The 13368-nt window shown below is 40.2% G+C and overlaps 1 protein-coding gene across 1 annotated transcript; it reads left to right on the top strand.

Annotated features, from left to right (window-relative positions):
- The first annotated feature begins 8223 nt into the window (after positions 1-8223).
- Positions 8224-13165, top strand: LOC306734161 (thialysine N-epsilon-acetyltransferase-like). Its single transcript, XM_079215498.1, has 6 exons — positions 8224-8348; positions 8949-9000; positions 9643-9726; positions 12425-12526; positions 12693-12733; positions 12911-13165. The coding sequence occupies exons 1-6, from the start codon at positions 8286-8288 to the stop codon at positions 13076-13078; spliced, it is 510 nt and encodes a 169-aa protein (XP_079071624.1). The 5' UTR covers positions 8224-8285; the 3' UTR covers positions 13079-13165.
- The last annotated feature ends 203 nt before the right edge of the window (positions 13166-13368 follow it).

The following is a 13368-nucleotide window of genomic DNA, read 5'->3' as shown; positions in this document are numbered from 1 at the left end:
ATGCAAAAGTTTAAAATGTTTGCGGTAGCAACAGCTTTCGACGTAAATCGGTGTTGTCTGTAAACTCTGTCGATCTCAGTCTTCACCACCTGCCCTCAAGGCTAAAACAGGACAGTGAATCAAATGCAATGCACAGACCTGGGATCAGAAAGGGAAGCTGGAGGTGTTGTCAGTGGTTTAGAAATATGAGGGCTTTTTTATTTGAGTTGTGAGAGTAATTTATCCCAGTTTGATAGCTCAGATGGGATCTTTGCCAGAGATTTACAGAAAGTGAAGTGTGCCTCTTCCGAGAACATTTAACTGGACACTGTCATGGAGCAGCGCCAGGGTACAAACACCTCTGTCTTTTCCTTACAGGAAAGCTAGTGGTCTATTTACCGAAAACGTGGAACCATGAAAACCTGAAGTGTTATTGTTTAATTTATTACTGCATGTCCCCCTTGACCAAAGTCCCATGATGAGTGGCCAAGTGACCTGCCTTCACAGGAATCACATCACATGTCTGAGGGAAGTTATAAACGGCAGGTTGAACCAAAGAAAATAAAAACAGAAAACAAAAAGCAGCTTCTGTCAGCCTGACAAGCAGCTGCAGATGACCCTATAAGGCATGTTAACGGGCCAATGTGGAGCAGAGGGAATGACAACGCGTCTGCTTTTTTCTCCGCTAGTTATCTTTACATGAGGGTTGCGTCAGTCAAGTGATGAGCTAATTTCCTTTCCTTTTTTTTTTCCTTTAGCAGGCTGGGCTAACTGGTTGGGGTTTAACTGTAATAACAGGAGCAGGCCAGACAGGAGGAAGTGTTTGTCTGGGGGGAATTCCTTAAAAGGCTTACTTTCAAGTTCTAAAGTAATTCTGATAATAGCGGAATAAAGCTATTTGCCACAGGAGACTATTTGTGTCAAAGGGAGACTAACCAATTGTGGAACATTGTGGAACAGAGGTGTCAAATACTACGGCCCGAGGGACAGAACTGGCCCATAACACAGGGTCCAATCAGGCCAACTTGTTGACTATGTAAAGTTTTGTCTTCAATTGTTTAAATGTTTTAAATTTGGAGGTGTTGTTATTGATATTATATTATATTTTTTCACTTGAGATCAAATGAGGCTGCAGACAGCCTATGGGCTAAATGAGTTTGAAAACCCCTGTCCTATAATTAATCAAAATCATGTGGTTTTTATTGTTTTCTCTTGTGTCCATTGTACTGCTGTGTTCCCAGAGAGAGCTATTCACGATAAGTAGAATAGAAGGCCTTGAGCTATTTGAAAGCTCTTATCATATGTGCTGTGCTTTGTATTCATAAACACTAATTTGGTGCGGTAGATAATTATGAAAGGAACCTATTTTGACAGCAACACATGTCCAAAAATGGTATTTATGGAAGTTGAGGGTGGGAGATGTCAGTAGCGATTCGTCTTTTGTTTTGACTGTGTTTCAGTCCCTTTTTTTGTGCCACTTTTAGCTCTTTTTAGAAATTGATAAATGTGCTGTTGACTGCTTTGTTGTGGAAATGCTCTCAAGCCCAGGGACCAATCAGAGTCTAGACTAAACAGGAAGAGGAGGTGGCTTCCTGTCCAACCCTGAAGGAGGCCAATTTATCCAGCACAAAATCTCTATATAGCAGTGTACTGGAACAACTTTCTCAATAGAGAAACTATAGCTTGAAAAAAAAGTGAAAGTAGCCAGATAAAAAAAGAAATTGAATTAAATACTTAGTAGTTAAGCACGTCACACGTCACACTCTTCTCTTCATCAGACAAGCAGCTTTTTCTCCTATAATGTCCTCAGAATACAGGCGTGTTTTACTAGATTTCCTCAGTATTTTGGTTGTTTCAATGACGCTAACAGAACTTGGCTGTGAAGTGTTTTCCAAATGGACCCTCTAACGTTGGCACACAGAATGCCATCTTTTAAAAAAATCTAGTCAGAGGTGTGAATAATGTCAGTTATGCAATAAGGAGTCTATTCATTGGTGCTGAATAGACGTGACACGACTTTGGGTTTATGGGTTTACTGACGCGTGCAAGTCTGCATCACAGAAATAATACTGTCTTTAACAACAATATTTTGTTCTGAAGTTACTGCATTAAATCCGTTCCTGAAAGGTCTCTGTAGCAAATAAATAATGTTCACATTGGAGAAAACTACGACTTCATTAATGTTAAAAAGAGACCTCCCCTTGTATAAACTCTATATGATAGCAGCGTTGTAACAGCCCCAGAATGCATTTCTATACACAGTAAATTTGTCAAAGTAAATTTTACTCAAATTGAAAAAAAATGTACTGCACTGTACAACATTTGGTCCCAGTCTAAATACAGTCAAATCTACTCTCTATTTTTTACTACTATTATTTAGTGTTCATATTTAACTCTACATGATGATATAGTTACTAGAATTGGATTAAATTCTATATAGAATTTAATCTAATTCTAGAATTAGATTCAATTCTAGAATTCTAGAATTAGATCCAATTCTATATAGAATTCTATATCAAATTGGATTCTACTAAATAGAATTCTAGAATTGGATTCAAGTCCCTTCAGCTCTCTTCTGTCCCATAAAGCATCCACTCATTCCAGCTTAGCAAGAGGTTTCATGGCGGCGGAAACGGAATTTAAGTTTCTATTGTTTTACTCCAATAGATTTTATTCTGAATATTTACTCCTACTCTACTGGCTACAGCTAGTAATTACACTTTAAAATGATGAAATATTACTCCTTTAGAGTAACTCTATAATTGTTCCTGTGTATGTATCTACAGCTCCGTAAAAAAAACAAAGTGGAGTCTTGATATCAAAATCAAAACTCTCCCATAAAAGACACTTTCATTTTTGTACGGATTTTAACAAACAAGATATATTGTGATAATTTGTGAGCTTCGGAAGCTGTTGTTTCTGTTGGAAAGACATGCTGTTTCCCCAAGTCTGCTGTCTTTATGCTTTGCTAAGCTAACAAAGCTAATCGCTGAAGTCAATCTTCTCATCTCCCTCTCAGCAAGAAAGTGAATGAGCGTAGAGTTCAAATGTTGAACTATTGTTATAAAGCATAGACGTGACAAAAACATTCAGATATTTGAGATGCGTATGGCGCATCATCAGTGGTGTAACCAGGGGTCACCAGGCGTTTCCAGTCTTTCCCCATTACACACTCACTCAGGGTTGTGGATTTTGTCCAAATAACACTCCCCACAAACATCACAGAACTCCCACAAACTTTGAAAGGGCGCTTTACTTTTATTACCAACCGTAATTTTCTCAAGGTTTTTAAAGCATTTGTCAGATGTGAACACCCGTAATAGGCCCCACTCTCTCTTACTCACAATTCACTGACTAACATCGGCTACACTGTTTCTGCTTCTAGCGGCCTGTGAGTCCTCAAGTGCGTCTGTAAAACCAGTCAGGGGTGTTTTACGCACGTCATCAGCAGCTCCGGAGAGGCCGGCTGATGAAAACGGTGGCAAAGCTCTGGCTTTTCTGCTTGCGTCGTATGAAAGGGGCATTAGTCAGTCTTAAAGAGCCACACCGTCCTGCTATTAATAGCCACACAGACAGCCAGGTTTTTTCAGGAGAAAGCTTGCTACAGGGCAAAATCCCCCTTTCCATGTTCATTTCCTCCCCACCCTCCATCCACTCTGCAGAATGCCCTGTACTGTGTAAAATCTCTCATAAATCTATTTTTAGCCTCAAGCTCACCACAGTCCCCTATTTATACGGTGACTTGTTTAGAATAAACACATATAGAACCGGGTAAAGGTCAGACCTAAGCTCGTTATTTGTAATTCTAGATGTTAAACATCAACTCTGAGATATTTGACGGCTGAATCCTTCATTAATTATTAGTTCAAACCAGACTTCAAATGGCTAAACCAGCTGTGGTTACACTGAGAATCATCACTCGGCTTTGTGACGAGATAAAACAATGACACTACATCAGTAGTTCCCAAACAGTGCTGCACTGTAAAATAAATAAATAACTTGGTCCGAGTTAATCTACTTTGACTATTCCTATTTGTTTAGCTGTATCCTAAGATAAAGATGTGAATAGAAATACAATTCCTAAAGGTTTTTGTTTTTGTGTCAACACAAAGGTTTGGCTTGACCACATCTCACTGCCTCGGTGTCACAACAAGGGTCTCACAACATGGTTTGAAGGTTTTTTCCGGGCCTCCAGGTACAAGATGCATGTATCCACAACATCAATATTAATCAACACCAGTGTGGAATTTCACGTTTCCTCTTTATATGTGCTCTCAATAGCCAGATAGGCAAAGAATACCAAAAACAAATGGGATGAGATACCAGTTTACTCATCCTTTAGCAGCTGATATCAGAGAATGAAGTCATGAATGAGGTATTTGTATAGGACTGCTTCTCTTTTTATCAGAAAATACAAAGAAAATCACCTCAAACCGGATGCTTGAGTCAGAGAAACTCATTATCTCAGGCTTTCACGAGGATACCCACGTCATTCCAACCCTTTTTCATATCAATTATATTCAGATATACGTAGTTCATTGAGACTGACTCATTAATTCATGCGATCATTGTTCTCCATACCTCTCTCCATAAGGCGTTCTCAGTTCCTCAAACGTAGCAGTCTGGTTGGCGGGGACTTGCCGTTATTTCTGTGAGAAACATACACTTTATTATTAGATTATTAGGAACACCATACTAATACTGTGTTTGACCCCCTTTCGCCTTCAGAACTGCCTTAATTCTACGTGGCATTGATTCAACAAGGTGCTGAAAGCGTTCTTTAGAAATGTTGGCCCATATTGATAAGATAGCATCTTGCAGTTGATGGAGATTTGTGGGATGCACATCCAGGGCACGAAGCTCCCGTTCCACCACATCCCAAAGATGCTCTATTGGGTTGAGATCTGGTGACTGTGGGGGCCATTTTAGTACAGTGAACTCATTGTCATGTTCAAGAAACCAATTAGAAATGATTCGAGCTTTGTGACATGGTGGTAGGCCGTGGCATTTAAACGATGCCCAATTGGCACTAAGGGGCCTAAAGTGTGCCAAGAAAACATCCCCCATACCATTACTCCACCACCACCAGCCTGCACAGTGGTAACAAGGCATGATGGATCCATGTTCTCATTCTGTTTACGCCAAATTCTGACTCTACCATCTGAATGTCTCAACAGAAATCGAGACTCATCAGACCAAGCAACATTTTTCCTGAGCAGATTGTGAAATACTCAGACCGGCCCGTCTGGCACCAACAACCATGCCACGCTCAAAATTGCTTAAATCACCTTTCTTTCCCATTCTGACATTCAGTTTGGAGTTCAGGAGATTGTCTTGACCTGGGCCCTATTTCTCATACCTGGCTTACTGAGTTAGCGGGCTAATTGTCAGGATAAGATGACGTAGGTCAGGCGTTCTCGGTTTCTCGAAGCAAGCTTTGATTAATCACCATAGCAACACATCCAAAAATTTAAACCTGCTCCCGGGCAGGCTTACTGAACTTCACTGGATAAGCTGGACACTCCCACGGACAAAAAAGGCAGCTCCCTTCCTCATTGATGAAGGAGCGATATTAGTTATATTAGTTTTATAGGGAGAGAGTTCTTTCAGATCGCCAGGATCCATCCTGTACATTATCATGACTTCCTGTACGCGGCGATATAGATTTTGCCGGCAAGAAATAATTTATTTAGAGAGCTTCTCGAGCCGCGGACATTGATCACCAAAGGCGCAGCTGATCGCCCGTCTCAGACACAGACTATTAGCCGCTGCATGCCGCTGTTCTTAAGTTTATTTAGCTCTTAAGAAACTTATGGATGTGTTGAAAGCACTCATAACTATATGACAGTGTTATTAGTACACCATGCATATCATTATTGTAGAACATGATTAAGGTGATCGTGATGAGAATACAGAGAATCACACACAATTTATTTTCACTGCTTCAATTGATTGAATTTCTGATTATGAATAATGCATACATACTGATCCGCCCATACACATATTCAAACTCATATACACATATATAATACATGATTCATACGTGCATACAGTACATATATCCTCATAAGTATATATGTATTCGTAAATATAATCTGATTGATTTGGGTGATGAAGCACTTCAAATTTGCCGATACATTTTCCCAACACTGACGCATTTAACTTGTCTGATATATTTGCGACGCTTATGTCTCGCAGCGGGGCAGGTGTTAAAGTTGCGTTCACGGCAACAATGTTGCAAAAACGTTGGAATATTCGCAACGCGTTTGCTGTGAGTGACTACGGTATTGACTTCCTCATATGCCTTCATGATCATCTCCTGCTTCTCATCAGAAAAATAAAAAGAGGTTCCTCTGAGTTTATTTGCCATTATACTGTTAGAACATCGTGGTGTCAGTGCTCTATTATTATCCCTTCTGAAGAGGAGCGTGCGCGCGCATTTATCCAGATGACTGAAGTCTGGCTAGAATTAACGAGACCGTTTCAGCGCGGATCAGCCGTGAAGAAACCCAGATAGCCTGATGTCAATCATCTCGCTAATTTAAGATGGAGATTAGGACATTTGCTTGACTTTGTTTAGCCAGGTACGAAGAATACCCCCCAGGACCACACCCCTAAATGCATTGAAGCAACTGCCATGTGATTGGTTGATTAGATAATTGCATTAATGAGAAATTGAACAGGTGTTCCTAATAATCCTTTAGGTGAGTGTAGATTCACGAGATCATTTTATTTCTGGCGCCCGCAGTTCACAGTTTGATGACATATCCACACTGTGCGTCATCGCACTAAATATAACCTCTCCAGTACGTGACACCTTTTGTGAAATTCAGTTGTTTTCAGTTTTCATGGTTTCTGGAATAAAATGCAAAAAAGAAAACGCATGTATGATATATGTATAAACTTCCCACATGTGAGGGTATATGAAACAGTCCTTCATCCACACATAATATCACACACAGACATCTAAAGTATATCAGGGTCAATGTAAATACAATTAATCTACAGTTTATGTTTAGAAATGGCAACTCAAACTCTGTGCTTAGCTTTCTTTAGATCTGAAGCAGCTACACTATAGAGTTAGGATTTTCTTCAGAGTTATCCTATACAATAGTTGTATTTTATATGCACAGAAAATCTAATTAAAATGATTAATTTAGGCTACTGAACACAACGTATTTAAGCTTTTGCAATGAAGGAGGTGAACTATATCTGTTACTACAACTCCCACCAACATGCATACATTTATCTGAACTGCAGAGACATAACAAGACCAAAAGTCTAAATCCTCTCTTGGGGCCCTCTAGAGGCTTCAGTGTGTATTACGTCACACACAATTGAAGCGTTGGATGGAAAAGAAGGAGCAAACAGAATAATAATGATTTTGCAAAAATGTAAAGATCATCATGAGGTAATCAAAAGGGGTTTATTGCCTTCAGCATGAATATTTTCAACAAATTAAAAACTTTAGAAAAAGATCAGGAAGTCAACAAAAACACAAGTGACATACTTTTCTGTTTGCCACTGAAAGAGACACGTCGGGTCCTTCATCATCTGTCTGATTGACTGTAACCAAACCTAACTACTTAACTATAGTCTTACAATACTTACAAATGTAAAGGCTATGTGTGTGGGTGGGTTTGTGGGCGGGTGTGTTTTGATTAATTATTTTTTGTTTGTTTGTTTGCTTTACTTTCCTGCGATCAAAACAATGAAAATACTTGTTCTCTGATCCCTATGTCATATTGTGCATACTCACAATAAAGTATATAACAAAGGATACTTTGAGAGAAGTGAAAGAAGAAGAAGAAGAAGAAGAAGAAGAAGAAGAAGAAGAAGAAGAAGAAGAAGAAGAAGAAAAATTGACTGAACTAAAAACAAATAATTTTGGCACAAAATTACTAATGCTTTAGTAAAACATACTTGAGGGGAAAACTCCATTGTGAAAAAAAGAATCCCTTTTTGGTAGCTTTGAAAATGCTGCAAAGCATCTGAACCACAATCTAATATAATAACAATAAGCCCTCTGCTCTGACCACGTCAGTGCTCGGGCCCTAATTACTCTAATTTAGATTATTGAGGTCTGATGGTTTCCAAGAATGCAAAAGGAGGTTTCTGAGGATTCTTTAAGAAATGCACAGTCCCCTCCTTCCTGTGGGAGGGCGCTCTCAGCCCGCGTGTGCTGAAGAGGAGCTGGTGACCTCCACAGTCATTTGCGCACATCCGTCCGGATCCACAGGAACCAACCGGAGAACCGCCGCACACTTGTCCGCATCTCATCATCATCATCACCAGACCTTCACAACATGGACTTCTCAATCCGTGCCGCCAACGTGGAGGACTGCAAGGACATCGCGCGCATGACCATGGTGAGCTAGACACGCGGACGTCATTTTAGTAGAGCCCAAAGGACTCACGCGCGCACATGTCACCTCAAATACACGACGTAGCTAGAATAACTGGCACATTATTGGATGCACTGCTGTTGTATGCATCATTTCAGTGGTTTAGTGCAAATAAGGACATATGGCTCACTGACATGTTTCAGGAAACTTTCTCAGGGCTCTCAAGTTTTTAAGACAGGTAAGAGTGACATCTCTCTCTCTCTCCCCCCCGCGGATTTAGGCGCAGCCGGGGGGGGCGGCGGAGGCGCGGCCGGGATTACATTTCACCCAGATACAACAGATACGTTTTTCTGATTGGCTATTCGTGTAGCCCATTTCTTTTTATTGATTGGCAGGGGATTCGGGGGAGACGTGCTTGATTCCTCCATGGTGAGGGCAGCGCGACCAGGTCATGTTTGCGCGCTGCGGCACATAAAATAGCATAGTTTTTTTTTCAGCGTGAGAAATACGAAGTGTGGCGGGAGGGCATGACGTAAGACCGAAATGCGTGACACTTGAGAGCCCTGCTTTGTGATACTTCACGTGTCGTAGGTCTAATGAGTGATGTGTGTATGTGTTTCACAGGAGTTGTCTGAATATGAGAAAGTAGCAGACCAGGTGAAAGTCACACAGAGAGGTAACAATAATCTGATCTAATGTTCTCTGCTTTGACTTTTTGATACATTTATTTTACCTCCACAAAAAACGAGGTGAAATCCGGGTCAGAATGTATCCTAGTAGTAGGACAGTTCCATCTTGACTTTGGAGAAAGTATACTCCCACTACAAAGTCCATTTAGTAGCCGCTCTGTAGCTTTCAGTGATGCCACATGATATTCCTCAGCAGACGGAGTTTGCTTAGTTAAAAGTTAAGAAACTGACATTTCCGTCTTTCCTGGCACTTTTAGTATGTTTTGCCTAAGTTTGTTTGTTTATCCTTGGTGAGGAGGAAATAAAGATTATGTGACATGATCAAAAGCTCCAGAACAGCTAATAAATGAACCTCCTGGCGAGATATTTGCCTGCTGTCTCTAAAGACAAAGTTCAATGTTAACCTTTATGCCAACACAAATAACTACTTTCACAGTAAGGTAAAATGCATTTATGTAGCACATTTCAGACACACAGGCAATTCAAAGTGCATTACTTAAGCATAGACACACACACACACACACATATATATATATTATGTGTGTGTGGTAGAAATTCAGTATATAAAGCAGAAGCGTAGGGATGTTTACCCTAATTTCAGGTGAAATGACTTTGTATTTTATTTGCAGACTTGGAGCAGGACGGCTTCTCCAAGAACCCGTTCTTTCATGGGATCGTCGCTGAGGTGCCAGAACAGCACAAAACCAAAGACGGTGAGGAGGAACAGTAGCAATGTTTACTTACCGTCTCAAACCGTGTGTGAGTGACGGTGTTGTACACACCTTAAATTTCAATGCCTCTCGTGCATGAGAAACATCGTTATAGAACTACACCTGTGTTCCTGTGCAGCCTCTCTGATGTAACAGCTGGTAGTTTGATCACCTCTCCAAACGTCTGTTTAGTGCATGACCTCACTGTTTGGACTGCGGCCAGAAGTCTGACGTGCAGCATTTTTCCCCATACTCTGCAATTTAACGCCAATTAATCCTTTAATTTGAGTTTGAGCCTGTCCCTCTGCTTAAAGTGGCTCATTTAGACACTCTAAACTATACATCTAGCCAACCAAAATGATTGTTTCAAATCGTTTTGCAGATGTAAATACTATTATCATGTCTTGTCCGTTACCCTTAAGATTGTGTAATAAGAGGCATAGCTCACAAAGATAAATGTAGACTGCAGCAGGGAAGAAAAAAAACAAGGTCTTTTGTGTGTCACATTCTGCTGCAGGAAAGCTGCATCATATTTTGGGTGCCCCGTTATGGCTGCAATGCTAGTGCTGCAGCTGAGTGAGCACCACTCTGCCGTTCCTCTCTGGGCAGACATCTTGCTGATTAAAATATTCTTAGAATTGTATGTTGTGTCTTACACAACCACTTCGAGACGATTGTTTTTGAGTTTGAATGAAGTGCATTAGCCAATTGCGGGTTGTATTCATTCAATTTACACAACACAGCAGTGGCTGTTGCAGACACATCTGGTGAAAGTGCACCGTTGTAGTTTGCTTTCTGATTTAGTTTATTATTCGGAAATCAAGACGAGAGCAATTTGTAAAATGAGGATACTTCTTAAAGAAATTAAAAGTGACTGTATGGCAGCACAACGGTCTCGATGGTTCTCTAGGCGGCTTTTAACTTAAGTGTTTTGAAGCCTGTGTCCTGAGTTCAATAGTCCATTATATACACACTCTGAGATTTCAACACTCATAAAGCGGTTGTTACTGCTCTCTAGCTTTGTTTATTTATTCTCAACCTTCCTTCGTCCTGATGCAGAAATTCAGTCCCACTACACTTAGTGTACTTGACTTATTGTCAACTTATACAGTTGATATGCCAAACTTGTCAGTACATAGTTGCTTAATCAATCAACAAGATTTTTCAAATGAATATGGAGCAACATTATCATTTATTTCAAGTCGAGTGAATGTAAATCCATTATTCCCTCTCTTTTAGCTCTGTTTTTGGTCTCTACCAACTCCTGAGGGAAATATCTGGCTCTTAAGCAGCTAAACGCTCCACTTCGTTCAATATTTAATACATAGCCTCGTCTTCTTTGCTGAAAACAGCTGCCTGCGTCTGAAAACCAAGTCGATGAGCAGCGAGAGTGAAGCAGAACAGTGAAGCTGTGGGTCGTTAAATGGAAACGATGAGCTGAAAGACACTAAAACGCTCTGTAGAGCCGAGAGGAACTGCGTCAGGTGGTAATTCTCAGTGGGTCTGTCACCATTTCACACTACATGTTGTCATTTAATAAATGATTGCTTTAAGCTAATTCACAGCATATGCTACTCTTTAAGAGTACTGTTGTCAATCTGCCCTGAATTACAACATCTTTTAATAGGCCTCTCACAGCAAAGAAATCATCCGCAGGAAAAGCACAGGTGTAACAAATAATGTTAATGAGAGCCCTGGCACTGACTCAATTAAAGGCATGATTAGAGCCTTCGTTAAATATATTGATTACACCTGTGCTCAAGTAAAAATATCTGCTGTGAAAAAATAGTTGATGGTTTAATTAACGATGGCACAAAGCATAAAGTATATATTAGTAAAGAAAGTCGGTAAATTAGATCCTTCAATAACTTCATCACTACAGATGTATAAAGCTATTGATTGAAATGCTGGTTGAATTATTTCATCAAATATTTTGAATCAGTTTTTCTCAACTTGCCAAAGTTTATAAGTGGACATGTAACACTTGTTGTCAGCCAGTTCTCAGGCTCATCAGTCTGTATGTATTATCTATATTACCTAATATAACGGCTCGCTGCTGACGTGGCCTCTCTCGTTACAAATTAACAAGATAAAATAACAAGGCTAACGCACTGCTTTTCCTCAGAATACAGTAATGAGAACATTGACATGCACTCTGCTGCCCAGCTGGCCTTTTTCTTCCATTACACCGACCTTTTTCCATCCAGTCACCACTGTCCACAGATATCTGACTCCAAAGGGAGGAATGGCCGCCTGACTTACTGACTTACCCATGACTCTGATAATCAAGCACATTTATAGTCTAACAGCTTCTCCACCAATGTATAACTGCACCACAAGATAAAGATTAGCTTGTGGAATTTATAATCAGCTTAATAATAACCGCACTAAACGGAAGAAAGACAAAAGTCGGTGATAATTTCTACCGGTTAAAAAGATGTTAGCCTGAAATCAAGACGCTATCCAAGAGGGGAATGTACGTAATTCTCTGCATTTTTGGAAAACAAATCCTTTAATAATATAATATTAAGAAAAGCAAGCTGGTGACTTCTATAAACAACTCAGTCTGACGGTGCAATGTCGCTAATTTACTAGAATATGTTTAATAGCATGAATAAATAAAGTTGTATGCTGCTTTTAAAAGTTGATTAATGTAATTAAAATCACCAGTTCCTTAACATAATTTTTTTTTTATGTTCAGGCCACACGAAGATTGGATATGCACTTTACTTCTATTCCTACAGCTCAATTTTAGGCAGATCCGTGTATATGGAGGATTTATACGTGATGCCTGATTTCAGAGGTACAGTGCACTGTTATCTATTATGTGTATTATATCTACTTACTGCTACTACATAGCAATAATAAAGTAAATATACATTTGTTTTAATGGCCAGGAGAAAACATAAATATACACATGTCTGTATGTGCAGGAAATTCTAAAGTAATTCATGACATCTGTCTTTCAGGGAAGGGCATTGGTAAAGCACTTATGAGCAAGGTAGCTCAGGTGAGTAAACATCCATCCCTAATTTGACTGTGACAATAGTGACATGGAGATGTTGAGTCGTGGCCCTTTTCTCTCACCACAAAGAAAGTCTTGCAAAATAGTTCCCAATATGTGTCGGAGCGTTCAAACATTTCCGTCGGCACAGCAGCACTCATGTCTGTCTTCCCGCTCCCGCAGCTGGGCCTCGCTGCCGGCTGCAACCAGCTCAACTTCACCGTCCTGGACTGGAACAAAAAATCTCTGGACTTTTACTTCAGTCAGGGCAGCGTTGACGTCACGGCGAGCACGGGCTACCACTGCATGCGCTGCGACGGAGAGGCGCTGCAGCGTCTGGCCCAACCTTAACCCGACACTGGGCTCACGACGGCAAGACCTTGGCAGCCATCATGTCACTCGATGCAGGGATAGAGCACCGTGGGCCCCGTTCCAAAACTTGACCATGACAATCATTAAGCAGATTTCTCTAAATGCAGATCATTAAAAATATTTGACTGTTAAGCTGCGCCATCCTTAATTTACTTTTACTATTGCTAGCACAGCACATATGCAGTTCACAATATTAACAATGGCAGACTTACAATGAACATATATTTTACATTCAGGTAAACAAAACCAGGCCTCATTTATTGTAGATG

Source organism: Taurulus bubalis, assembly GCF_910589615.1.
Source record: "Taurulus bubalis genome assembly, chromosome: 3".
NCBI lineage: Eukaryota > Metazoa > Chordata > Actinopteri > Perciformes > Cottidae > Taurulus > Taurulus bubalis.
The sequence above is the reverse complement of the archived record's forward strand: the minus strand, read 5'-3'. Positions and strand labels throughout refer to the sequence as shown.

Excerpts from the sequence above, each read along its gene's own strand:
- LOC306734161 (XM_079215498.1), top strand. The coding sequence starts at position 8,286 with ATGGACTTCTCAATCCGTGCCGCCAACGTGGAGGACTGCAAGGACATC. Across the intron at positions 9,727-12,424 it reads ACAGCACAAAACCAAAGACG|GCCACACGAAGATTGGATAT; the intron begins GTGAGGAGGAAC and ends TTTTATGTTCAG. Across the intron at positions 12,527-12,692 it reads CGTGATGCCTGATTTCAGAG|GGAAGGGCATTGGTAAAGCA; the intron begins GTACAGTGCACT and ends TCTGTCTTTCAG.